The 26,920-nt window shown below is 49.1% G+C and overlaps 1 protein-coding gene across 1 annotated transcript; it reads right to left on the bottom strand.

The window, feature by feature from the left end:
- Window positions 1-726: 726 nt before the first annotated feature.
- On the bottom strand, window positions 727-2,201 carry LOC127297685 (uncharacterized). The gene is made up of 3 exons (XM_051327994.2): window positions 1,479-2,201; window positions 1,144-1,363; window positions 727-1,053 (listed from the first exon to the last, which is right to left on the bottom strand). Exons 1-3 carry the CDS (start codon window positions 2,199-2,201, stop codon window positions 782-784), a joined length of 1,215 nt encoding a protein of 404 aa, XP_051183954.2. The 3' UTR covers window positions 727-781.
- Window positions 2,202-26,920: the final 24,719 nt, after the last annotated feature.

Below are 26,920 nucleotides of genomic sequence, written 5' to 3'. Positions count from 1 at the left end.
GCAATATATGATTTTCTCTAAATAAATAGACGACCCTACTGGTCATTGGCTGCGGCAGCCCCACAGAGCGGCAATATATGTCTTTTCCTGAAAAATAGACGACCCCACTGGTCATTGGCTGCGGAGGCCCCATAGAGCGGCAATATATGAGTTTCTCTAAATAAATAGACGACCCCACTGGTCATTGGCTGCGGCAGCCCCACAGAGCGGCAATATATGTCTTTTCCTGAAAAATAGACGACCCCACTGGTCATTGGCTGCGGCAGCCCTATAGAGCGGCCCCATTTGTCATTGGCAGCACCGCGTATAAAATCATGAAATAAAACGGCCCACACGTCAGCGATAGATGGATGGCTGCTCCGACGTGTCTCCTGACCCTACCCGTCAGCACGAGACGGTCAGGGAGGAGCTGCCCCTGTGCGGCCCCACCCGGTCAGACTAACGGTCAAGGCCTCTGACCTGACGGCTACCGGCCGTTCCAGCACTTGTGCGTGTTTCAAACTAGAGGAGGGGAAAACTGAGGAAAAACTAAGGGACTGGGGAAAACTGAGTACAACTAACGAACCAGGGGCACGAAACTAGAAATCCCTAATAATAATTGTGGACAATGAAGGTCTAGAGTAACGCTTTGATGATGTAACAAGAATTTAGAGTCCTAAGTCGTGTAGTGTTTCTTGAGGAAATACATCTTCCTGTGGTTGCAAACCTTGTGCTTTGTCTCCTCATTATCTAATTCCTAGAGAGAGATACAAGGCATTGTGTAGCAGAAACTCTACATGTCTTAAAATAAGTCCCTTGGGAACTTCTCTTCGACTTTACTATGGTCGCAGACGTAATCGCCGTATATCTGGTCCTCCTCTAGATAATCCACCCACAAGGTTTCTTCATGGCTACCAGAGATGATGTCATTGTTGCGGTACCCTTGTGAATATACTTCATCTCCGCCCAACATTTTCTCAAACTCTGTGGTACGCCCACGGAATCTCTCCTCCTTTACCGCCGGGTGCACAATCCTGCTCCCCATGCACTCGCAGTAAAGGCAACGGACTTGCTCTGCCACATGGAATTAACCAACTTATTATATAGTTTTTGGATGGTATAAAAACTGATGATAGAGAGTAAGCCACAATCAAAATAGCATACCAGCGCCTGGAAGTGGCACAGCCACAGTACAGCACAACCCTACCCCAGAGCCGTCGTTGCGGCACTCAGCGAAGAAGAGCACTGGACGTGTGCCTGCTGTTTGGGTTGCGAGGAAGTTGATGTGGGAGCAACGGTACATGTTTTCAAATGGCGTCACCAGGACAGGGGCATCCACATACTCATTGACACCGCAGATAACATGGAGCTCGTATTTTGGTACCTAATAACAAAGAAAAGCAAGTTGTTAATTATTACAGATTGTTTTGCAGAAGGACATAGTATATTTACATAGATCCAGCAAGCTAGTCTGTGTAAAATTAAGAGCAATCATTTACCCCGTGCTGCTGGCTGTACATATCGATTGCAGATTTCACCATTCTCACGGCTCTGCTGTGGTTGTCCCAGAAGTCACCTACAATTCCCATGACAAAAGAGTAATCCCAGGGGCTTAACACGTTGATGTTTTTTGTTTCTTGTGCTATTACGCTGCTGCTCGTAACAACAGACAACAATAATTGGTGGATCTTCCCCGGATCATCAAGCTGGAGGACTTGCGAGAAGGCGGACAACACGGTATTTGATGGTCCGAGGAACTCTGCCTGCTGATGCGGCTTGGGGTGGTATGCGGCCTTGGCTGCAGCCGCGTAGGCTTCTTCGACAGGTACCGGTGGTGCTCCCGAATGGTTGTCAAGCAGGGTTGGATCACCCTGAGCAACCCGGAGATCGGCCGCAGCCACGTGCAGTCGGCGGAGGGCTTCACCCGGCGTGAGGGCAGGGTAGCTGGTGCAAAGGAAGGAGACGAGGCCATATAGAGACCGGACTGCGATCCGCAGCAGGGGTTTGGTGCTGATGGCCTCGACCTCGACGTTTTTCTCTAGCGTTAGAGGGTAGGCGTGGCTGTACCAGAGGGTATTAAGGATGATGTTGGAGACGGGGTCGAGCGGTCCGTAGCAGTGGCCGGCGAGGAGCAGACTGTGGTGGTAGCGCGAGCGCAGCTTGTCCTTGGGCAGCCTGGCAAGAGCCTGCAGGTAGTATCCATGGATGGTGGTGAGAAGCATACGCCTGAGAGTCTGCCGCGGCACTGGAGGGAAGGTGTTCGTTATAGCCTGATGAGGGTTGAGGTTGAGAAGGCCACAAGAGGCAAGCTTGACGGTGCGCCTCATAATCGTCATCCTCGGCTTTGGCACTACTGCTGGGTTCATCTCTGGAAGATTGAGCTTGAGGAGGCGACAGGAGGCTAGCTCCCACATTTTGTCCAGGCTAATAGACACGGGAGGCGGCTGTTGCCGACGAAGAAGCGACATGATGTGGATTAGGTCAGATGGGTTTAGGGTAACGCAGCTGGGGCGTGATAGCTCCTGCAGAGAAGGGGACAGTAGCCTCCAGCCTAGAGAAAAGTGGCGCGGGTTGGGGTGCTGGGCGGCGGCTGCGGCGCAGCGGAGGGCCGTCTCGACGGCGGCCACGGTGGCGTCGGACGCAAACCCGAAGGTCCGATCCATCCCGCGGTGGTTGATGACGAGGCGGGCAGCCACGAGGGGATCCGAATCAGCCATGTTGAGGTACCACATGGCCCTGTAGTTGGTGAGGTAGGGAAAGAGGGCGACCAGGAAGGCGACGAGGCCGTCGAGCGAGCGCTCGTAGATGCACCGTATCAAGGGCCGACTTGCCGGCCGCCATGGCTTCTCCTCCTCCTCCGAATCGGTGGGCATGCGGAGGAGGAAATCCTCGGCGCAGGCGATGGCCTGGCCGACGGCGATGTTGCGGCGCGGGTCCAGCAGCCCAAAGCAGAAGCCGACGTCGACGAGCTTCGCCCCGGCGTAGCAGCGGTGGATCGTGGCGAGGAGCTCGCTCCGGATCCCTCCGCGCAGATCTCTGTCCGCCGCGTGTTCGTCGTCCCCGATACCTAGGTTGTCCGGACCATAGATCCTAAGGCGGCGGCTGCTGCTCGTGCCTTCACCAGCCATCGATGGGTGGATTATTGTGCAGAAGTAGAAGAATACGATTTGAGGTGGCGGCCGGCGGGGTATCCTGGCGTTGTTATTATAGTTTTGTGTCCGAGACTTGGTACCAAAGTGTTGAACCATAGTGTCCGTGCAGTGTGCTAACTGTATTTAGTCAAAGGCACCGCACGTCCCTTCCCCACGTTCTCTCACACGAGCTCACGTTCTGCACTAACTGAAACTGCATCGTGTGTACTCTTGTACGGGCATATATACCCCCTGTTGATATCAATACAAAGTGTGTTGAATCCCATCCCTGCTTACATGGTATCAGAGGAGGATCTGCTCAACCCCTTCTCGCAGCCCCTCTCTCACGCTTCCGCATCTTCCTTCGACAATCCCATGGTGACGCCGGCGGACTCCCCCGATAGCACGCCGCCCGGTTCTCCGCGGCCTACCGTCGTCCGCGCCCTCAACACCGCGCCACCTCCTTCCTCCATTCAGCCTCCGTGATCCAGACGGTTGCCATCCGATCGCATGTGCCCATCACACTTGATCTGGCTGCCGGCAACTACGCGCAGTGGCGGCGCTTCCTCCTCACCGTCATCGGCAAGTTCGGCCTCGGCGACCACATCGACCCCACCGCCGCTCGCCGGGACGACGACCCGGAGTGGGTCATGATCGACCACGCCGTCACCCACTGGCTCTACATCTCCGTGTCGCCAGAGCTGCTCGACGTCGTCATGCAGCCTGAGGACACTGCGGTTGCCGTGTGGACGGCCATCATGGGCATCTTCCGCGACAACCAACTGTCGCGCGCGGTGTACGTCGACGCCGAGTACCACGCCGTCGTTCAGGGGGACATCACCATCATGCAGTACTGCACCCGCCTCAAGTCCTTCGCCGACCAGCTCCGCGACCTCGGCCAGCCTGTGACGGATACGCAGCAGGTCTTCAACCTGTTGCGCGGCCTCAACCCACGGTACCACGCTGCCATTCCTCACATCACTTCACGCGTGCCCCTGCCCTCCTTCCTCCAGGTCCGCTCGTTTCTCATGCTCGAGGAGCACCGTGCGGAGCAGTCCGCCCGTCAGCAGGCCACTGTGCATGCCCTGTACGCTGGGCGCGCGCAAACTGCTCTTCCCCCAGCGCCCGCCGCGCCCCCCGCTCCAGCGCCTGCTCCTGTCTCCTACGGCGCACCACCGAGTCAAGGCGCCAACGGCTCCAACCGCACCCGCAACCGGGGCAAGGGAAAGGGCAAGGTCACGGACAGCGCGTCGTCATCCACTGCCGCGCCCGCGTCTCGTCCACCTGCATACCCTGCTCCGGCGCCCGGCGCCAACTCCTGGACCGGCCTCGTGCAGGCCTGGCCTGTCGCATGGCGTGCGCCTGGAGCTGGCGTGCTCGGCCCACGCCCTGGCGCTCCGCATCATCAGGCGTATATGGCTGCACCGCAGTACATGGCTGCGCCTCAGTATACGACCGCACCGCCGGCCGCGTCGTACGGCTACAACCCTGCACCTGGTCACGGCGCGCCTCTCTTCCAGGGGCTTGGCACGCCTGGCGCAGGCTCGTCCTCCACTCCACCGCAGCAGCCATGGGACATGAGTGCGCTCCAGGCCGCTCTGCACGCTTCCGCGGCCCCGCCGTCATCATCGTCCAGCAGTCCGTCTAACATGTTCCTCGACACCGGCGCGCCTGCACACATGTTCTCCAACCCCGGTAATCTCCACTCCTTGCGTCCTTCTCATTCTTCTTCTCAAATTGTTGTCGGCAACGGTGGCCTTCTGCCCATTACACACCTTGGCACTGGTTCCTTAATCACCACCTCCTCACCGCTCCAACTCCGCAATGTTCTTCTTTCTCCCTCCCTCATAAAGAACCTTCTTTCTGTTAGACAACTAACTCGTGACAATCCAGTTACTGTTGAGTTTGACGCTTTCGGATTTTCTGTGAAGGACCTTCGAACCAAGGTGGTGATCCTGCGCTGTGATTCTGACGGCGATCTGTACCCCGTGTCGTCAGGCTCTCCGCACATGTCGCGTCGTCCTTTCGCCGGCGTCGCTTCCGTCGACCTGTGGCACCAGCGACTTGGTCATGCCGGCGTCGCTGCACTCCGTAGCTTGTCCAATAGCTTTGCTTTTGAATGTACAAAATTCAGTTCCCATTCCGGTCATGCTTGTAGAACAGGCAAAAATGTTCGTCTGCCTTTCGAGTCGTCGTCTAGCTGTAGCTACTTTCCCTTTCAGCTTTTTCATCTTGATGTTTGGACATCCCCAGTTGTAAGCGTCTCAGGTTATGCATATTATTTAGTCATTCTCGACGATTACTCTCACTATGCCTGGACATTTCCCATGCGCCACAAATCTGAAGTTGCCTCCCTTCTCACTGCATTTTATGCTTATGTTCAGACGCAATTTCAGCGCCCAATCCTTGCGCTGCAAACAGACAACGGCCGTGAGTTTGATAACTCCACCGTGCACTCTCTTCTGTCGCGCCATGGCACTATCATGCGCTTCTCTTGTCCCTACACTAGCCAGCAAAATGGCAAGGCCGAGCGCATCCTTCGCACTCTGAATGATGGCGTGCGCGCGCTGCTGTTCCATGCCTCGATGCCAGCCAAGTTCTGGGCCGAAGCTCTCAGCACCTCCACCTTCCTCCTCAATCGCCGGCCGTGCCGCTCCACCGCGCCTCACACGCCCCATGAGCTGCTCCTCGGTGTCGCCCCTGACTACAGCATGTTGCGCGTCTTCGGGTGCCTCTCTTATCCGAACACAGAGGCCACATCGCGTCACAAGCTGGATCGCCGCTCCGTCGCGTGCGTCTTCTTCGGCTATTCGCCGGACCACCGTGGCTACCGCTGCTACGATCCGGTCTCCCGCCGTGTCTTAACATCGCGACACGTCCACTTCGTCGAGGATGCCTTCCCCTTCGCCACTGCTGCGCCGCCCGCTTCACCGCCAGCCCCTGCCACTGACAGCGATCAAGATGTGTCATTTGTCCCTGTACAGGTTGTGCGCGATGCTCAGACCGCTCCTTCAGTGACGCCAAGCTCACCTGCCGCTGGTGGGCTGCATTCGCCAGTTCAGGAGTGTATGGTGGATTCACATCCACTGCCTAGTTCCCGTGCGCTCTCACCGCGCGCGCACTCCGCGGATTCAGGCTCCACCGCTGCTTCGTCGACGAGTGGGTCTGCTTCATCCACGTCGAGCCCTGGCTCGCCGTTGCCGCACTCGCCACCACCTGTGCGGCGGATGGTCACCCGCGCCCAGGCCGGCATCTTCAAGCCGAACCCACGCTACGCTCATGTCGCCTCTACTACAGCAATGTCCGCTGACGTCTCTCCACTGCCACGCTCCGTTCGTGCCGCGGTGAAGGACCCAAACTGGCTCTCCGCCATACAGGAAGAGTTCTCCGCGCTCGTCAGCAACTGCACCTGGGAGCTCGTTCCGCGGCCTCCTCGCGCCAACCTGATCACCGGCAAGTGGGTTTTCCGTCACAAAACCCGCTCTGATGGCTCCCTCGAGCGCTACAAGGCCAGGTGGGTCGTCCGTGGCTCCAATCAACGGCCCGGTGTGGACTACGGCGAGACCTTCTCGCCGGTCGTCAAGCCCGCAACCATTCGCACGGTGCTCACGCTCGCCGCCTCGCGTTACTGGCCGGTGCACCAGCTCGACGTCAAAAATGCGTTCCTCCATGGCACGCTTGCGGAGGAGGTCTACTGTCTTCAACCTGCCGGCTTCGTCGACCCCGACAAACCTGAGCATGTGTGCCGCTTGACAAAGTCTCTGTACGAGCTCAAGCAGGCGCAGCGTGCCTGGTTCCTCCGCGTCGCCAGCTTCCTCGCCACCCTCGGCTTCACGGCAACCCGCTCCGACAGCTCCTTGTTCACCTACGCTCATGGTGTTGACGCTGCCTTTCTGCTTCTCTACGTGGATGACATCGTCCTCACGGCCTCGAGCTCAAGATCGTTCAGCGCATCATCGTCAAGCTCACACACGAGTTCACGATGAAGGACCTTGGCGACCTGCACTTCTTCCTCGGCATCCGCGTGATGCGCACACCCGCGGGCTTCTTCCTGTCACAGGAGCAGTATGCCGAGGACATCCTCGAGCGCGCTGCCATGGCCAACTGCAAGTCTGCACCAACGCCGATCGACACCCACAGCAAGCTTCCCTCTGCCGATGGTCCCAAGGTCGCTAATCCCTCTTCCTACCGGAGTCTGGCGGGTGCCCTGCAGTACCTCACCATCACCCGCCCGGAGCTCGCCTACACCGTGCAGTAGATCTGCCTGCACATGCATGATCCTCGCGAGTGCCATCAAGCGTTGATCAAGCGTGCGCTGCGCTATGTGCGCGGCACCACCAGCCTCGGCCTCTGGCTGACTGCATCCTCATCGCTCGCTCTGCGCTCCTACACCGACGCCGATTGGGCCGGCTGCCCGGACACGCGCCGCTCGACATCCGGCTTCTGCGTCTACCTCGGTGACTCGCTGATCTCCTGGTCGTCCAAGCGGCAGGCCACTGTTTCGCGGTCGAGCACAGAGGCGGAGTACCGCGGCGTCGCCAATGCCGTCGCTGAATGCATTTGGCTCCGCCAACTTCTCGGCGAGCTGTTCTGCCCGGTACGCTCTGCGACGCTGGTCTACTGCGACAACATCTCGGCGGTGTACCTGTCGGTGAACCCGGTGCACCATCGCCGAACCAAGCATGTGGAGCTGGACATTCATTTCGTCCGTGAGCGGGTGGCCCTCGGCGACATTCGCGTGCTCCATGTTCCAACTCGCCAACAGCTTGCCGATGTGATGACCAAAGGACTGCCGACGAACGTTTTCCAAGAGTTCCGATCCAGTCTTTGCGTCTCCGCAGGCGACGTCACGACTGCGGGGGGTGTTGAACCATAGTGTCCGTGCGTGTGCTAACTGTATTTAGTCAAAGGCACCGCACGTCCCTTCCCCACGTTCTCTCACACGAGCTCACGTTCTGCACTAACTGAAACTGCATCGTGTGTACTCTTGTACGGGCATATATACCCCTGTTGATATCAATACAAAGTGTGTTGAATCCCATCCCTGCTTACACAAAGCATGCATTGTCCCGAGTTCCTAAAATCTTTACTTCCCTATAATTTCGCCGTGACTCTCATCTCAATCTTTCCTATTAATGAGATCGATGGCGCGACGACATCCCGCCTGAGGCGCAGAATATGGTGACCGAGTCGACGATGCAGGGCTCCAGCTTCGATTCCTTAACCGAAGAAGATTAGAATAGAGGCGAGGAGCTAAAGGACAAGGCGGTGGGGCTACGCGGGGTTTGAAACAGGGGGAGAACGGAGATGTCGACGGCTGCGTGCTCTGTACGCCACTTGTGAGTTGTGACGGGGCGGGATCAAAGCGCTCGCATGGCGGGAGGCCCAGGTTCAGGTGCTGGGCTAGGCTCTAACCCAGTGGTTACTGCGTCCATGGCGGCCATGGAGGGAGATTGCCACACGTGTCCTGAGCCCAATCCTCCACCATCCATCATCAATGGCGGCCTCCGACAAGTGGGCCCAAGCAACCCTAGCTCCTATATATCTCCCGGTGGGAGGGCCGCCGCCTGGTCTAGCCTAGATCTCATCCTCGGCCACTTCTGGGACGAATCTAGGGTTCCAACTCACTCCCCTCCACGAGCTCCTGATACGTTCGGCTGGTGGCGTGGCAAGGTTGCCGGAGATCAGCGCTCCTTCGCACAAGTCGCTGCCTCTCCTCCGTCAATGGGTGATGGCGGAGGACGGTACGGCAGCGGAAGAGGACGCAATCAACCAAACCGGGGGCGTGGCCGCAACGTCTGGCAGCGAGAAGACGCGGCGCAGACCTCCTCCACCAACCTGTGTGGCTCCAACTCCCACTCTCAGCAGTCCAACGATCGGTGGGAAGCGGCGGCATGGGAGTCCGAGAAGCACCGCCAGGAAGCTTCCTCGACTGCTGGAGGTAACACTGGTGCTGCTCAGGGGGGCGGAGCCAGTTCCCTAATGGCTGCCGGTGACCCAATCCCCTGTCTAAATTGCAACATAGCTGGCCACTACACTGCTCGGTGCCCCACCATCCGATGCGACCGCTGCAAAAAACTTGGGCATATTGTGCAGATTTGTCAAACTGTTCTTCCTTGGGAATGTGCTCCTTCCATGTGTGGATTTCAGCCCCTGGTCGTGGTTTTTCTATATGCCAGACCAAAGTTCCTCCAAATTAATCAAGGAGAGGGCTACCAGTGTTGTGATTACTATCATAGAGGGGAATGCAACCTGTAGAGAGATTGAGCAATCTTTTAACATCATATTTGGGGATAGCTGGAGATGCACAGCAAGGGCCATATTGGTCCCAACCAGTATACCATGCGATTCCCTACTCCTCGTGAGGTTGAAAGAGCGGTGTGCTACGGACGTCTATGAAGCTCAAGACAACCGATGCGACTGTCAGTCTTTCACCGTGGACTGCTTCAGTTGGAGCTAAAGCTCAGCTGCAGAAAGCCTGGGTAAAAATTAGCAACATTCGCCTGGATAAGACATGCGAAGCTAATGTCTTCTATGTTGGTGGGCTCATTGGTGTATCTCTAGACCTGGAGGCTTCCACTCTGCATAAGCCTGAATATGAAGTGTTGGTTGGCTGTAGAGACATAGAAATGATTCCCCCTAGTGCTGAATGTTGCCTTGGTGACAATTTCTATGACTTCTATTATGAGGTGGACAAAATTGTGGTTGGTAGAACTCCTAGAGACACTACTAATGTGGCTGTTGGCAACTCGGGTGCTCCTTCCCCGAAGAGACAAAGATTCGAACAAAGTAACATTGTTACTGAGGAGAACTCTGAAACACAGCTCATGAGCAGCCAGACTGAATCTGTGCACCAGGGGCGCCAGCATGAGAATGTAACCATCACTGATGTTACGGAAGAAGTGGATACTCAGGAATCGGAGGACGATAGTACTGGCGGAGAACTCCTTATTGAAACCATTGCTAGAGAACATGAGGATGCTCTGCTCAAGCCTGGTATGTCTCCTAATAAGTGGCTCGTTCCCTGCCCTATTCTTAATATTAATAATGTCATGCACTGTAATCCTGTGACTCCTAGTGCTGCTCCTCTTTCATCCTTGATGTTGCCTTTCTCACATACTCTTTCGGAAGAGGCGTGGCCACCGCTTCCTGTGATAACTGATGTTACTGATACTGTAACTTCCCCTATGGACGAATCCTCAGGTTACCTGGTCCAATCCCCTGAGATCTCTTTGGAGGACAAGGAGGAGGAGATTCAAGAGGAGCTGGATGTCTCAAGGTGTAGCCGCAGGGCCCCAGCAGATACAAACACGAACATTATGTACAACGTGGAGAAAGCTGCCAAGAAGAGGAACTTGGAAGGTAACATTGCTTCTCCTGCCTTTGATTCTAATTCCTTTGCTACTCTTTCCAATAGTGAATTGATGTGTAGAGCACATAAAATGGGTGTACACATTCCTGATAATGACTTTGCTGCCATTGACATCCTTAGAGACTTGGAAACATCTAGAAATGAATTGGCTAATAAAAATGTGTCTGCTCAATTACATGCTGATAATCTTTACATTGAAAACAATATTGGCAACTCGACCCCTCTATCTATGGATTGGATACCATCCTCTGACAATGATGAACCATTTACTATAGTAAGAAATAAAGGAAAAAATCATCGAGGAAAAAGCCAGTAGTGATTGTCTCGAGACCTAACACGAGAAGTCAGGCCAAGAATGACTCCTCTTCTGGTGGCAAATCTTCCCAGATTCCTGGCCGGGTCGCTAGAAAACACGTTAAGCCAAGTCGTTTTAAATGAAAGGTGTCATATGGAATAGTAGGAGTGTGGGAAAGAAAGGGGTGGTGACATGTATCAAAGATATGATATTTGATTATTCCCTAGATTTTATTGGCATTCAAGAAACTATGAAACAAGATTACAATCTCAGTTTCTTTCGCAAGCTGGATCCGGGTAACATTTTCTTTTGGAAATGGGTTCCTTCCGTCGGAAAGTCTGGCGGCATCCTCTGTGGTGTTAGGAATGAATCTTTAGAGGTTAACGCTGTTAAGCAAGGCAAATACATGCTTCAGTTTGTTCTGTGGGATAAAATTCATAAAACTAATTGGGCTCTTGTTGTTGTCTATGGTGCTCCTCATGAGGAGCAGAAATTGGAATTCCTTACTGAACTCTCCGCTTTCTGTCATAATCTTCTTATGCCCTATATTGTTGGAGGCGATTTTAATATTGTGAGACATAGTGGAGAGAAGAATAAGAATTTTGTGCATTCACATTCCATTGATATTTTCAATTCTGTCATTCACACGTTAGGGCTCCACGAGATTTTCATGCATGGAGGTCGATACACCTGGTCTAATAAACAAGCTTCCCCCACCCTAGAAAAACTAGATCGTATTTTTATGTCGCCTGATTGGGAGGACATGTTTCCTCTAGTTTCGGTCAGAAAACTGGTCAGAGATATCTCGGACCACAATGCCTTACTTCTTGATACTGGTACAAAATCTCCTATTGCCAATAAGTCGAGGGAATTTAGGTTTGACATCTCCTGGTTCAAACATGCTGATTTTCTGCCTATGGTTGCTGAAATTTGGAACAAAAGAGTTTATAGTGATGATCCCATTGACATTTTAAACATCAAGTTGAAACGTTTCAAAAAATTCTTCAAAGGTTGGGGTTCAAATCTGTATGGGCATACTAAGAAAAAGAAAATGGATTTAAAAGAGGAGTTAGCATATATTGAGGAGCTAGAAGAAACCTTGGAACTATCAAGTGATCTAAGTATGAAAAAAAACTATGATCATGGTTGAACTTATGGAAATCTATAAAGAAGAGGAGTTGTTGTGGTACCAAAAATCGCATGAAAAATGGCTCCTTGAGGGAGATTTAAATACACGTTACTTTCATCGGGTGGCCAATGGTCGCAAAAGAAAAAATACTATGATATCCCTAGATGATAATGGGGTAGTTATTGAGGGAACATAAAATCTCATAGACCATGCCACTTCTTATTATAAAAACTTGTTCGGCCCGGCTCCTGGGAACCTTTTTCCTTTAAATCACTCTATGTGGAAACCACATGAGAGAATGGATGATATTGATAATGAGATTATTAGTAGGCCTTTCACTATTGAAGAAGTGAAAGATGCGTTATTCTCGATGAAGAAAAACAAAGCTCCTGGGCCGGATAATATCCCCATCGAATTTTACCAACATTGTTGGCTTATTGTCAAAGATGACATAATGAACCTTTTCTATTCTTTTCATGATGGTTCTCTTGATGTGCAACACCTAAATTATGGCATCATCACCCTTTTGCCAAAAATGTCTGATGCTAACAAAATTAGTCAATAAAGGCCTATATGCCTCCTTAGATGCATCTACAAGCTGCTTACTAAAGTCCTTACCATTAGGGTGGAACCTTTCCTTCCCAAAATTGTTAGCTTTCATCAAAATGTTTTATGAAAAATAGAACCATAGTTGATGGAATTATGTCACTCCATGAGCTTATGCATCATACCCATGTCAAAAAACATATTGGTGTTGTCCTAAAGCCTTAGTTTGAAAAGACCTTCGACAAAGTAAATTGGGATTTCCTCCTAGACAGTCAACGAGCCATGGGCTTTGGAGACTTTTGGTGTAACAAGGTTGAAACAATTCTGCAGAATGGCACGGTCTCAGTTAAAATCAATAATGTGATTGGACCATATTTCCAATGATCGAAAGGGGTTCGCCAAGGCGATCCCCTATCCCCTTTCCTTTTCAACTCCGCTGTGCAATGCCTTACCAAAATGGTCCTTGAGGCTCAAGGCAATGGCCTCTTTACTGGTTTGGCACCTGACCTTATTGATAAAGGTGTAGCCATTATGCAATACGCTAACGACGCGGTTCTTTGTCTCTCACACGACCCTGACAAAGCCATTAATCTGAAGCTTTAGATCTATCTTTTTGAATTAATGTCGGGGCTCAAAATAAACTATCAGAAAAGCGAGATTTTTCTTATTGGAGGAGACAATGATATAGCTAATTTCAATGCCAACATGTTTGGATGCCAAATTGCCATGTGTTCGGTTCTGGAACCAGGGGAACGGAATGGAATGGTTCCATTCCGATGTAATGGGATGGTTCCGATCCTGTGTTCGGTTCAGAAAAATCGAGGAACGGAATGGTTCCGTTTTCTGTTCGGTTCTGGAATCACACAATAGAATGGAATGGCATAAACATGATTTTGTGTGTCCAAATCAAAATCAACACATGCCTAACCATAATTTTTTATGCAAATCCTTATCACATGCCAAAATCAACAAGCATAGCCGTGCGCGTGTGTGCTAGTCCGCCGCCGCGTGCATTGGCCGCCGCCACGTGTGCTGGCCACCGCCGGGCTTGCCTTGCCGCCACGCGTGTGCTGGGCCGCCGGGCATGCCTTGCCGCCGCCGAGTGAGCTGGCCGCCGCGCGCGTGCCTGGTCGCCGCCGTGTGAGCGACCGCCGCCGGTGTGCCTCGCCACCACGCGCATGCTGGCCGCCGCGCCTGCTCGTCGTCAGCCGCCTCGCTTGCTTGCCGTCGGCATCTGCGCCTGCCCACCGTCGGCATCCGCGCCTGGTCACCGTCGGCCGCCTCTCGTGCTCGCAATCCGGCGCCGCGCCTGCTCACTGCCGGCCCAAGCATCTACCGAGAGGACGGAGAGAAGACGGTTAGGGAGGGTAATTATTTTTTGGAGGGATTAGTTGGGCTGGTCAGCCAGCCGTTCCTCATCGTCCGACCAATTTGGTGGAACCAGTGCGTTCCACATCTGAGAGGAATATTCTCTTTTGTGGAACCAGTTGGTTCCGTTCCTTTGGCAAACCGAACACGCGAACGGGCTCCAAGTGCGGAACGGTTCCGTTCCATTCCTCTTCATTCTAGAACCGAACACACCCTTGGAAACTTACCAATGAAATATTTGGGCGTCCCGGTTTCTTTCCGATGTCTAAAAAATTCAGATTTAGATTTTGTGGAAAGCAAATTCATTAAAAAGCTTGATGCTTGGATTGGTGGATCCTCCTCTTCCGGAGGAAGGTTTACTTTGGTTGATGCATGTCTATCCAATCTCCCTTCTTACATCATGGGCATGTTCCTTTGAAATAAAACTTTCATAGAAAAGCTGGATAAATATAGGCGACGCTTTTTTTGGCATGGAAAAAAACAGAAAAAGGGTACTATATGGTCAGATGGACCAGAGTTTGTCGATCGAAAAAGAAAGGTGGCTTAGGGGTTAAGGACCTAAGGAAACAAAACATAAGCCTTCTTTGTAAGTGGTGGTGGAAACTCGACACCCTGGATGGTTTATGGCAGAAAATTGTCAAAGCAAAATATCTGAGAAACAAAACTGTGGCTACGGTCACCTCAAGATTCAATGATTCCCCCTGCTGGAAAGCAATGTTGAAAGTCAAGGAGACTTATTTTACTGGAAGAAAGGTAGTGTTAAAAATGGAAACATTACCAGGCTTTGGAAAGACCCAATCAGGGGCGAGCAACCTTTCTGTGATAAATTTCCTGTTCTCTTTAACCTATGTCAGGTACAAGACTGTACCATGAAAAGTTGCAGAGATGCAAACTTCGATATTCCTTTCCGCAGGCGCTTGAGAGGTGAGTTACTTGACCATTGGCAATATATCTTAAACACCTTACTTTCGGCTCCCTTTCATGATGAAGATGATAAGATTACTTGGTCCTTGAACAAGAATGCTATTTTCTCAACTAGATCAGTGTACACCCTTCTGGAAAAAAACCTGGCTGGATCTCATAACAATTGGATATGGAAAGCCAAGATTCCATTGAAAATTAAGATCTTCATGTGGCAATTATGCCAAGATGCTATCCTTTCTCGAGAGAATATGAAAAGAAGAAATTGGCTTGGAGCACCAACTTGCTCCTTTTGCAGGCAAGTTGAATCGAATGACCATATCTTCTTTACTTGTAATACTTCGAGAGTAGTTTGGGGGGTTTTGGCTTCGGCCATGGGGGCGAGATGTATCCCTACTTCTTTTTGGCAAGCTATGGCTTGGTTTCATACTTATTCCACTGGCTTTGAGAAATTCTATATCAATAGTTGTTGGGCGATTTGGAATGTGAGGAACAAGATCACTTTTGAAAAACATATCCTGAAATCGCCGAGTGAAATTTCATACTTTGCGGTGGCTTTGATTGTGTACTGGACATGGTTGCAAAAGGCGGAGGAAAAAACTGCTTGATTGGTGGCGCAGAGAAGATAGTCCAAGCTGCGGCATCAATCTACTCAAGGCGTGCAACAGCTACACCGGGCCAGACGCAGCTGCTGATGATCGAAGGCGCCTGAGGCTCTTGTTGTCCGAGTTTGCTGGGAGTAGCTGATGATCTCGAGCTCTTGGCTGTTGAACTGCTACTTCCTTAGATGTTTTGCTACCTGTCATTCCCTTAGCTGGGTTGTGTGAACCTGTTATGTTAGAACTTGTTTCGGTGGTGTCAGGTTTTTGTCCCATAGTGGATATTCGATGGCGAGTATCCACAGTGGGTTTCCTGGCACTGCCCCAACTCGCTTCCCTTCTCCCTACCCCCTCTCTGTTGTAAAATAACTCGTACTCGTTCTTTCCGTTAAATGCAATGGAAAGGGGTGGAAGCCCGGTTGGAAAGCTTATGGGGCAGATTCGCGGTCCATAACAACACAAGCCCAAAAGAAGGGTCTAGATTCTAGACTGCTTATTTTCACCGCGAAGCTGAAATCATGTACAACCCCAGAAGCGGTCTGAGAGGTACTTCTGGACAGATTCCCGGGATTCCGAGCCATGGGCCGAAACGGTATTGTCACATACCCCTATTCCCTGTCTTATTTACACCAGGATGCCACCGCATAGAAAAAGAAAAATGGGAAGAAAAAGTCAGCCGATCCAATTCGCTTGAGGAGATAAGGTTTCCCCATCCATCCGCCACGACCCAGCACAACCGCTCGTGCTGAACCCGCCGCCGGCTCTCCTCAACTCCACGCCTGCCACGTCGAGCACGCAGCCGTCCCTGCCGCACCCGCGACCTCTCCCGCCGGCCCCGCGCTCGCGCCTGACGGCTGCGCCCGACGGTCGCCCCCACGCTCGCGCCTGACCACCGCGCCCAGATAAGCACGCCCGCTTGACGGAAAGGGGCGGTGCGGCCGCCGTCACCTGACGCCCGGCGCCCCACGCGAGCTCTTCACCACCTCCCGCAACCGGCAAGCTCAAGGTCGAGGTCATCCGTGCCATGTCTTTAGGGGTGTTACAGACATTTCTCAACCCAACATATCAAAAAAGCTAAATTGCCAGAAGCCAAAAAGAATGGAAGGAGTCAACTTCTTTCAGCTTCTCCCAACCACAGATTTTTCCAGCAATTTTCTAAAAGCTAGCTTCTAGAGAAGCAGAAGCTAAAAAGAAGGGGGCCTAACTCCTTTCTGGCTTATCCGCTCGGGTGCGCTCCACCACAATCTTCGTCTCCAAAGGGCTCGATCTCGTTCCGCTCCACCTCCCCCAAAGCTCTCTCCGCTTCTCTCCGGCGAGCACGGGATACGTTGTCTCTCTTCTCTCTCCTGCAAGGGCAGCAAAAGAGAGCGGCAGTCGGCAGTGTTGGACGCGGCTGACCAGCAGCCGCAGCCTTAGGCCGAGGCACGGACGGCCAGAGAAGGGGCCGGTCGGCAGCGGTTGACTCGGGCGAAGTTCCCGACTGGCCGGCAGCGCCAGCCTCGGTCCGGGGCACGGCCGGCGGGGCTGGTGACTGTGTAGCTGTCTGCCTCCGGGCGGTGATGCTACATGCGGGGTCGGCGGTTGCTACAGGCGGCAGCGGCCTGTGCTACAAGAGGCACCGGCGTGGGCGGGCTACAGGCGGCAGCGGCGTCTGCTACACGTGGCGCCGGTGTCTGCTACACGCGGCGGCAGGTGCTACAGTCAGCGGATGAGTCTGCTACACGCGGCGGCGGCGTCTGCTAAAAGCGGCGACGATGTTTGCAACACACGGTGTTGGTGGGTGCTCCAAGCCGGTGCCGTCGTGCCGGCGAAGCGACAAGGAGGCCTCCGGCGATGCTACTTGTCGTTGCCTATTCGACGGTACTCCAGAGGAGGGATCCTCATGGAGGGAAGAAGATGTAGGGGCCATTGGGCGGAGTGTCCTCGGGACGGTGGTACGCGATTTACCCAGCTTCGGAACACCTGCACGATGACAGGGCCTACTGCTGCTTGTCTGGAATTATCTGGGCGCTTTCACGTGGTTACAATGAGTTGTGGTCCTCCCTCTAGGGCTCCCAGCATCCGGCTTATAAAGACGCTCGGATCTAGGGTTTACACGGAGAGTCCTAGCCGGAATACAAGATGCCTAACTACGGAATACTACATTGCCGTGTGTGCACGTCAAGGATCCACCTTGCCTTATGCGCCGTATTGGATCCGGATACTTCATGGGCCTTCATGGATCCGACTATCTTCATAGGGCGGTTAAGATCCGGCTCCTGTTACCTAGGCTGGACTTCATCCATCTTGATCTACAGCAACTGGGCCGCCCGATGGGCCACATGCCACCATCACCGTCTATGGGCCACCCGGGCTTGCCGGATCTAGGCCACGCTGTTGATACACCCATAAAGTATACCCACAACAGTAGCCCCCGAAGTTCTCCGAGATTCATCATTCCTCCGACTTCATTCAACTCGGATCTGAAGAGAATCTTGAAGAGCTTCCAAAACTTCCTTGTTTCCGACTTCATTCAACCGGAAATCATTTGTTCTTCTGTAATGGTAACTTAGCAGATTTCACGCCCAGGTCACGCTCAACTTCCTCTTTTCCCGCGCTAAATTTTCGGAGATGCGAATCTTCAGCCGAAATTTTCGGTGGTGCACAGTTAGGTCACCACTGCATCGTTTTACCGCTTTGACCTAAGACACGTGGTGGTTATCCAACGACGCGACTATTCCGTTCCCACCGTTGGATCCGGCTCACGAATCTCCGCGCGGGGTCTATAAATACTCCTCGCGTTCGGTAAGTTTTCACTTTTCACCGCATTCACCACTTCTTCTCCTACCTCGCGCCAGCGCAGCCCGACGAATCTGAACTCCGGCGAACTTCTCCGCAGAAAACTTCGTCCGCCGCCGCTCCAAGGCCATCCTCGACCCGAGATTAGCGCGGTTGATCGGGAAACTTCATCCGCCGCTGATTCGTGGTCAAGCGGAGTCTCTGCGCACCAAGTCCGGCGACCTCGACCTCGCCGGCGCCACGGGGAACCACCACGCCATCGCCGGTAAGTTCGCCGAACCCGAAGAAGAAGACCTAGCTTAGCTAGTTTAGTTCCAGCTACTCAAACCATTTTACCATATGCCTGCAGCTGGAAATATGTCCATTAGTTCACCTAAGTATACCGATAGCTCTCCGAATAGCCCAGAACCAAACCCCACAGAGCCAAAGTTCATTGAGCCCATAGCGTTCCTTCCGCCCAATATTTCCGACATTAGATTAGCTCAACCATTTTTCGCCTCTTCCAGCAATTACCTCAACCGGATCCCAACTCTAGCGGAGATCCAGGAAGAAATTGAAGGACAAGCTAGAATGGCCGCTAAGGTGCAGGAATTGGAGCAAAAGAAAGCTTCGAAGGCCCGGAACCGCGAAGGTGAAAAGGGTCAGTGGTGGCCATGCGAAGTAAAGGACTCAGAGCTCAGAGACTTCCAGAACGAGGGCATGATTGCTCCGGACTGGAGTTTCATGAAGGACTAGAACATGAAGACGCGCGTTGCTGCGCCCGTCCATCTTAGCATATTTTAGATAGCAAAATATTTAAAAATGTTGGGCAGTAAAACTTGGAACGACACCTACATCTAAACACTGGGGAACTAAGTTTTAGTCATGGACTTACATAAATCGAGCCTCCGAGATGACCACCTTAATCATCATTCCATCATTCGTGAAAACATCACATCAACATTGTTCCGAAAATGTCTTATCTACTATAAGATTGTGTCAGAATAGGTCTGCAATAAAGCTTACATATTTTATAAGTAAGCCTTCTGGAAGTAATTATTTAAAAGTTGAGAGTAATAAGTAAAACTGGAAGAAATAAGGCAAACTTAGGCAAACACGGTTGTCTACATTAAAGAATTTATCTTTCATGAGCCAAGCCGACTATTTTCAGCAACCTCTAATTAAAATAAAGAAGATAACAGTTCAGTCTAGACTCTAGAGAGATATTGAAATTACTTAATGCTGGTATCACACAGTAGGCTTAAAGCAACAATAAGTACCATGCTTCAGTCCTACAGCGCATCCTGATTCCAATTCACGACATATATGTGTTTCCACCCAAACGGATGGCGGAGATGTCTTACACCGTACACAAAACTTTCTCCCGCATCATGAAAGTGTAGACAAAATAAGGATAATCCCAAAGGTAGAGATTGATTTTTTCCAACCATATAACATTTCCGAGATAATCTTTCCCAAGTAATTGAAGGCCCCTCCACAAACGAAGAGTATATATATTTTCGCATCAACCTGCAAAGATAAATTAATATCTGTCAAAAAGTACAGTCCTTGCAAATCTAAAACTCATTAAATCTAATATCTTATTTTGGTACATCATAAAATAAGTTATTGATTTCACCTTTGAAGGATATTTACTACCTAGGGCCAACAATGGACAAAAAAGTGTAGCAATTCGCTACGATATTCGGTGGACCGTGTGCTACTCATGCAAGCAACAACTATAGGCTAAAAGTTACATAAGCGATATCAACCAATAATTTGCAACTTCTGGTGCTAAACTGCTCAAATACAACTATCTAAGGCATAATTTTTTTAGTGAGAATAGAACTTTATTTATGTAACTCTTCCTATTGTTTTTCTATTGGAACATGCCTTCTGACATTCTTAATTTTTGATAGATAAGTTTCTAACAAATACTGAAAAAAAATTAATGTTTCACCTTGGGAGACCACATATAAATAAGAATTGCATTCGCTTCACATCGTGATGTCAGCCTAGACAGCTCTGCTACCATTTCTATAATTTTATTTCTAGCCATTCATGGTCTCCCGAATATCTGAAAAATAAAAAGTTATTTGCCGTCAGAATCCAGCAGATCAATAGAGTTAAAGTAGAGCAATGATTTAAATGATGGCCAAAACACTTATCTTGCATTTTTGATCAGTTTACCATGTTGCAATTTGTTGTTTACACAAGAACAAACATCTTGTTCAGGAAGATTGGAATGACCAGGACGATGCTCTGCACTAACACGTATGCAAAGGAGCAATCAAACAAATAGGAAATCTGCAATATTGCCGCAACTAAATATTTAACGAACAGGTAAATAAAGGACTCAGGTATTTAGTTATCTGCAACTCATAATCTTATAAATAACATGTATGGACCATCAAACAAATTAGCCATATGTACAATAGGAGAAGTTGAACTGGCACCAAATCATATGGGGAACAGTTTTGTACACACTCTAAAATGTCACGTAAAGGATGTATAATCCATTACCACTGAGAAAGAAAAACAGCGTTAAAATGACTAACCTCAGCTGCATAGCCAGACATCCCAAAACATAATGTTGCACCTGTGCAAATTTCTCCTATAAATGTCCCTAGACTACTCGGGCATGCAAGGGCTCTGAGAGGGGCAAACGTTCGTTGGCCGTTGGATGCCAGCGATTCACTCCCGCTTTTCACCTCAGCCATTGGATGTTGTCGCTTTTTTGTCACCAGTTTCTTCTCCAAACGGATCAATGACAGCTGGGACCAGGTGCGTGTGGGACCGACGAACAGAGGCAGCGGTGTTGTATGCTCTGTGTCGCCAAGTCGCGTGTCTACCAGAGGTGAGAGAATCTAGATCGAACAGGGGCAAACCAATCTGGCCTCGCTCCTCCCTTCCCAATCTCCATCCCTCTTCTCCTCACCCTCTCCCGCTCCCATGTGCATGCCTCCAACCTCAGAGCCACCAAACGGCCGCCGCCCAACCCTCGCCTCTGCCCTAGGGAGTCCGTCGCTGGACCCTCGCCGTCGGCCTCCTGCGCGGCGCATCTTCTTCAGGTTCCTCCCCAATCCCGTTTCTCCTCCCCGACGACGACCTCTCTCCTCCTCCCAATGGTGGCACGCCGCCTCTCCCAGCAATGGAGCCGGACGGGGATGGACGAGGTGGCAGGCCGGAGAAGGCGACGTGGGCGGGCAGCGGCGCGCCGCTTTGAGAAAGTCGTCCACGACCCCGTGGCTCGAGCTCTCCGGTCAAGGCGGCGCCTCTCTGTCCCCGTTCGCACCGCACGGTTGCAGAGCGAGGGCTCCAATGATGGCGGCTCAGCGAGGCAGAGGGGTTGGGTTTGGTGGCGGGGCGTCACCATCCTCTCCTGCCCGTGTGGGGCAGTGAAAACCTAGATCGCGGGGACGCCCAATCCCCGCGTCTCCTCTCTTTTCCCCAATCCCGCCTCTCCTCGAATTGGTTGGCCGCCGGCCTGTTCGGAGGAGCGGCCGTCCTCGTCCGGAGGAGGGGGACGAGGATTGTGGCGGCAGCACCCGAGGTCGCGTAAAGCAGCAGTAGGTTGAGGTCGAGGGAGCGGCAGCGGCGGCGGTGCTGTCCGCGGCGGACACGAAGGTGGAGGCGCGCCTGGCCGACGTCGGGAACTGAAGCTACAATGGCCTCATCTCGATTTGCCTCCATGGTCTGACTTCTCTCTCCTTCCTCAGGTTTTTTGGGGGTGGGAGTGCAGGTAAGCCGGCCGCGGTTGACGATGCTGCCGGCCGCATTTGCAATGGGTGGATGACTCCGCTCAAAAGCAAAAAGGTTGTCGCTGACCATGATCCCAGTTCCCAGGCGCCCACTAGCATGGAAGGGGCAAAGTACGGTGAGTTGAAGATTTCTGATTTTTTTTCCGTCTCATAGCAGTTCCTTTTTATTGGGTGTTTCTCATTGAAGTTTGTTTCGATTTCATATGGTTGCAAGCAGATGTGTGCGCTACAAAAAAAAAGGATTTGGTGCCTCGCATTTCACCTTTAGCCTTAACTAAACAGAAATCAGTTTGTTTAGTAGAAGGGAAGGATGCTCTACCAATCCCTACTTAAATATTCAATAGCCGTGATGGTTTATTAAAATTTTATAATCTGCTTTGTACTCTTCGTTTGTAGTCCCAGTTCAGAATGTATTAATTTGTTCAATTGTGAGTTTTTCGGATTTTTTGAAATATGTTATATCCATTACCACAATACCTCTTAACTCAGATTTATTGTCTCAAAGATGATAAGAGAGATGCGGTGTGAACAATATTATTTTGCTTTAAGAAAACTTTTATATATTCGTGTATATGCAGTTAACCCATATGAGTATGTGATCTGCTAAATAATGCTCCATCCCAGATTTTTAGTGGCAGTGGCAACAACTAACAATGGTTTCTGCTGTTCTTAGATTGTTCAGATATTGTACTACTCTCATTCTATCAGATTGTTTTGTCTTTCAGAATTAATTCATGTTGGTTGCAGCTAAACAATACATAATGTTACACTACTAATTCATAATGTATTGCTCTGTACTAAGAGTGTCATGGGATTTTCTTAATTGTGTATTTCTGTTCTTTATCACTTTCTCCGCTGAGGCATCATGGCATGTATCCTTAGGTACTATTTTTTTTGGAGGAAAAATGTTTCCCAAGCAAGGCATCATGCATCATGGCTCTTACATTTTTTGAAGGATCTGACCTAATATTCCGTTGCATCTTTTGTTCACCGCGACAGAAATATCTGATCGTTATTGGTGTCATCTTCTCCTGAAATCTGTATTCCCCTATTTGTAGGAGCTTTGGTTAAGGTTGCTCACCAATGATCTGGAAGTGTTTTTGTTCTGGGTAATTGCATGATTGAGGAAGAAACTGGTTATTCCAAAATGTGCTATTGCAGATCCAAGGTGAGCTCATCCTATTTTCTTTCTTCAATCTCAGGTTAAGATTCATCTCCCCTTCACAAGTATGTATTTTATTCATCTCATGAAATCATTAATAAATCCTACACTTGTTTATATTGGTGATACAATGATGTGTCAACCAATTGGTTACATAATATGTTGGTTACACATACAGAGTATAAATGAACTACTCAGGTTTAGTATTGATCATTAGAATTGAATACATGTAGGTGTTTGTTCAATTGTGAGTTTTTCGGATTTTTTAAATATGTTATATCCATTCCACCACAATACCTCTAACTCAGATTTATTGTCTCAAAGATGATAAGAGAGATGCGGTGTGAGCAATATGTTTTTGCTTTAAGAAAACTTTTATATATTCGTGTATATGCAGTTAACCCATTTGAGTATGTGATCTGCTAAATAATGCTCCATCCCAGATTTTTAGTGGCAGTGGCAACAACTAACAATGGTTTTTGCTATTCTTAGATTGTTCAGATATTGTACTACTCTCATTCTATCAGATTGTTCTGTCTTTTAGAATTAATTCATGTTGGTTGCAGCTAAACAATACATAATGTTACACTACTAATTCGTCGCGTATTGCTCTGTACTAAGAGTGTCATGGGATTTTCTTAATAGTGTATTTCTGTTCTTTATCACTTTCTCCGCTGAGGCATCATGGCATGTATCCTTAGGTATTCATTTTTTTGGAGGAAAAATGTTTCCCAAGCAAGGCATAATGGCATCATGGCTCTCTTACATTTCTTGAAGGATCTGACCTAATATTCCGTTGCATCTTTTGTTCATCGCGACAAAAATATCTGATCGTTATTGGTGTCATCTTCTCCTGAAATCTGTATTCCCCTATTTGTAGGAGCTTTGGTTAAGGTTGCTCACCAATGATCTGGAAGTGTTTTTGTTCTGGGTAATTGCATGATTGAGGAAGAAACTGGTTATTCCAAAATGTGCTATTGCAGATCCAAGGTGAGCTCATCCTATTTTCTTTATTCAATCTCAGGTTGTGCAGGTAAGCCTGCCGCGGTTGACGATGCTGCCGGCCGCATTTGCAATGGGTGGATGACTCCGCTCAAAAGCAAAAAGGTTGTCGCTGACCATGATCCCAGTTCCCAGGCGCCCACTAGCATGGAAGGGGCAAAGTACGGTGAGTTGAAGATTTCTGATTTTTTTTCCGTCTCATAGCAGTTCCTTTTTATTGGGTGTTTCTCATTGAAGTTTGTTTCGATTTCATATGGTTGCAAGCAGATGTGTGCGCTACAAAAAAAAAGGATTTGGTGCCTCGCATTTCACCTTTAGCCTTAACTAAACAGAAATCAGTTTGTTTAGTAGAAGGGAAGGATGCTCTACCAATCCCTACTTAAATATTCAATAGCCGTGATGGCTTATTAAAATTTTATAATCTGCTTTGTACTCTTCGTTTGTAGTCCCAGTTCAGAATGTATTAATTTGTTCAATTGTGAGTTTTTCGGATTTTTTGAAATATGTTATATCCATTACCACAATACCTCTTAACTCAGATTTATTGTCTCAAAGATGATAAGAGAGATGCGGTGTGAACAATATTATTTTGCTTTAAGAAAACTTTTATATATTCGTGTATATGCAGTTAACCCATATGAGTATGTGATCTGCTAAATAATGCTCCATCCCAGATTTTTAGTGGCAGTGGCAACAACTAACAATGGTTTCTGCTGTTCTTAGATTGTTCAGATATTGTACTACTCTCATTCTATCAGATTGTTTTGTCTTTCAGAATTAATTCATGTTGGTTGCAGCTAAACAATACATAATGTTACACTACTAATTCATAATGTATTGCTCTGTACTAAGAGTGTCATGGGATTTTCTTAATTGTGTATTTCTGTTCTTTATCACTTTTTCTTTATCACTTTCTCCGCTGAGGCATCATGGCATGTATCCTTAGGTACTATTTTTTTTGGAGGAAAAATGTTTCCCAAGCAAGGCATCATGCATCATGGCTCTTACATTTTTTGAAGGATCTGACCTAATATTCCGTTGCATCTTTTGTTCACCGCGACAGAAATATCTGATCGTTATTGGTGTCATCTTCTCCTGAAATCTGTATTCCCCTATTTGTAGGAGCTTTGGTTAAGGTTGCTCACCAATGATCTGGAAGTGTTTTTGTTCTGGGTAATTGCATGATTGAGGAAGAAACTGGTTATTCCAAAATGTGCTATTGCAGATCCAAGGTGAGCTCATCCTATTTTCTTTCTTCAATCTCAGGTTAAGATTCATCTCCCCTTCACAAGTATGTATTTTATTCATCTCATGAAATCATTAATAAATCCTACACTTGTTTATATTGGTGATACAATGATGTGTCAACCAATTGGTTACATAATATGTTGGTTACACATACAGAGTATAAATGAACTACTCAGGTTTAGTATTGATCATTAGAATTGAATACATGTAGGTGTTTGTTCAATTGTGAGTTTTTCGGATTTTTTAAATATGTTATATCCATTCCACCACAATACCTCTAACTCAGATTTATTGTCTCAAAGATGATAAGAGAGATGCGGTGTGAGCAATATGTTTTTGCTTTAAGAAAACTTTTATATATTCGTGTATATGCAGTTAACCCATTTGAGTATGTGATCTGCTAAATAATGCTCCATCCCAGATTTTTAGTGGCAGTGGCAACAACTAACAATGGTTTTTGCTATTCTTAGATTGTTCAGATATTGTACTACTCTCATTCTATCAGATTGTTCTGTCTTTTAGAATTAATTCATGTTGGTTGCAGCTAAACAATACATAATGTTACACTACTAATTCGTCGCGTATTGCTCTGTACTAAGAGTGTCATGGGATTTTCTTAATAGTGTATTTCTGTTCTTTATCACTTTCTCCGCTGAGGCATCATGGCATGTATCCTTAGGTATTCATTTTTTTGGAGGAAAAATGTTTCCCAAGCAAGGCATAATGGCATCATGGCTCTCTTACATTTCTTGAAGGATCTGACCTAATATTCCGTTGCATCTTTTGTTCATCGCGACAAAAATATCTGATCGTTATTGGTGTCATCTTCTCCTGAAATCTGTATTCCCCTATTTGTAGGAGCTTTGGTTAAGGTTGCTCACCAATGATCTGGAAGTGTTTTTGTTCTGGGTAATTGCATGATTGAGGAAGAAACTGGTTATTCCAAAATGTGCTATTGCAGATCCAAGGTGAGCTCATCCTATTTTCTTTATTCAATCTCAGGTTAAGATTCATCTCCCCTTCACAAGTATGTATTTTATTCATCTCATGAAATCATTAATAAATCCTACACTTGTTTATATTGGTGATACAATGATGTGTCAACCAATTGGTTACATAATATGTTGGTTACACATACAGAGTATAAATGAACTACTCAGGTTTAGTATTGATCATTAGAATTGAATACATGTAGGTGTTTTTCCATGTGAGAAATATGATACTGGTGCCATCCTAAAACCTTCTCAAAACAGAATTTCCAGTTTCAGTTTAATGTTGTAGAGCCACGGTGGCGGTGGCGGGCGACCCAGCCATGGTGCCGACTGGACACGTAAGGGGTGGCCGCAGGGAGCAATCAGCAACAGCGACGGCTGGACACGGCAGCGGCAGCAGCAGGGACCTCCCGAGCGACAATTCCTCTTCCTCGCCTCCTCCTACTCTCGACTGTTCGTTGAGGGTTTGATGCCCACTGTTCATTGAGGGTTTGATGCCCACTGTTCATGCCATGGCCAGTAAGCATTTGATCGGTTTTAGGTTGAGCGAACACTTTTTTTTATCTTTCTCTGGTTAGTCTGATGTGACTGAATTTTAATTATTGTAGCTACCCAAAAGACTGTTTATGGTCCCTCAAGCAAGTCCTGGAGAGGTGGA

Source organism: Lolium perenne, chromosome 4 (assembly GCF_019359855.2).
Source record: "Lolium perenne isolate Kyuss_39 chromosome 4, Kyuss_2.0, whole genome shotgun sequence".
Lineage (NCBI taxonomy): Eukaryota > Viridiplantae > Streptophyta > Magnoliopsida > Poales > Poaceae > Lolium > Lolium perenne.
This window is presented reverse-complemented; position numbering and strand designations above follow the sequence as displayed.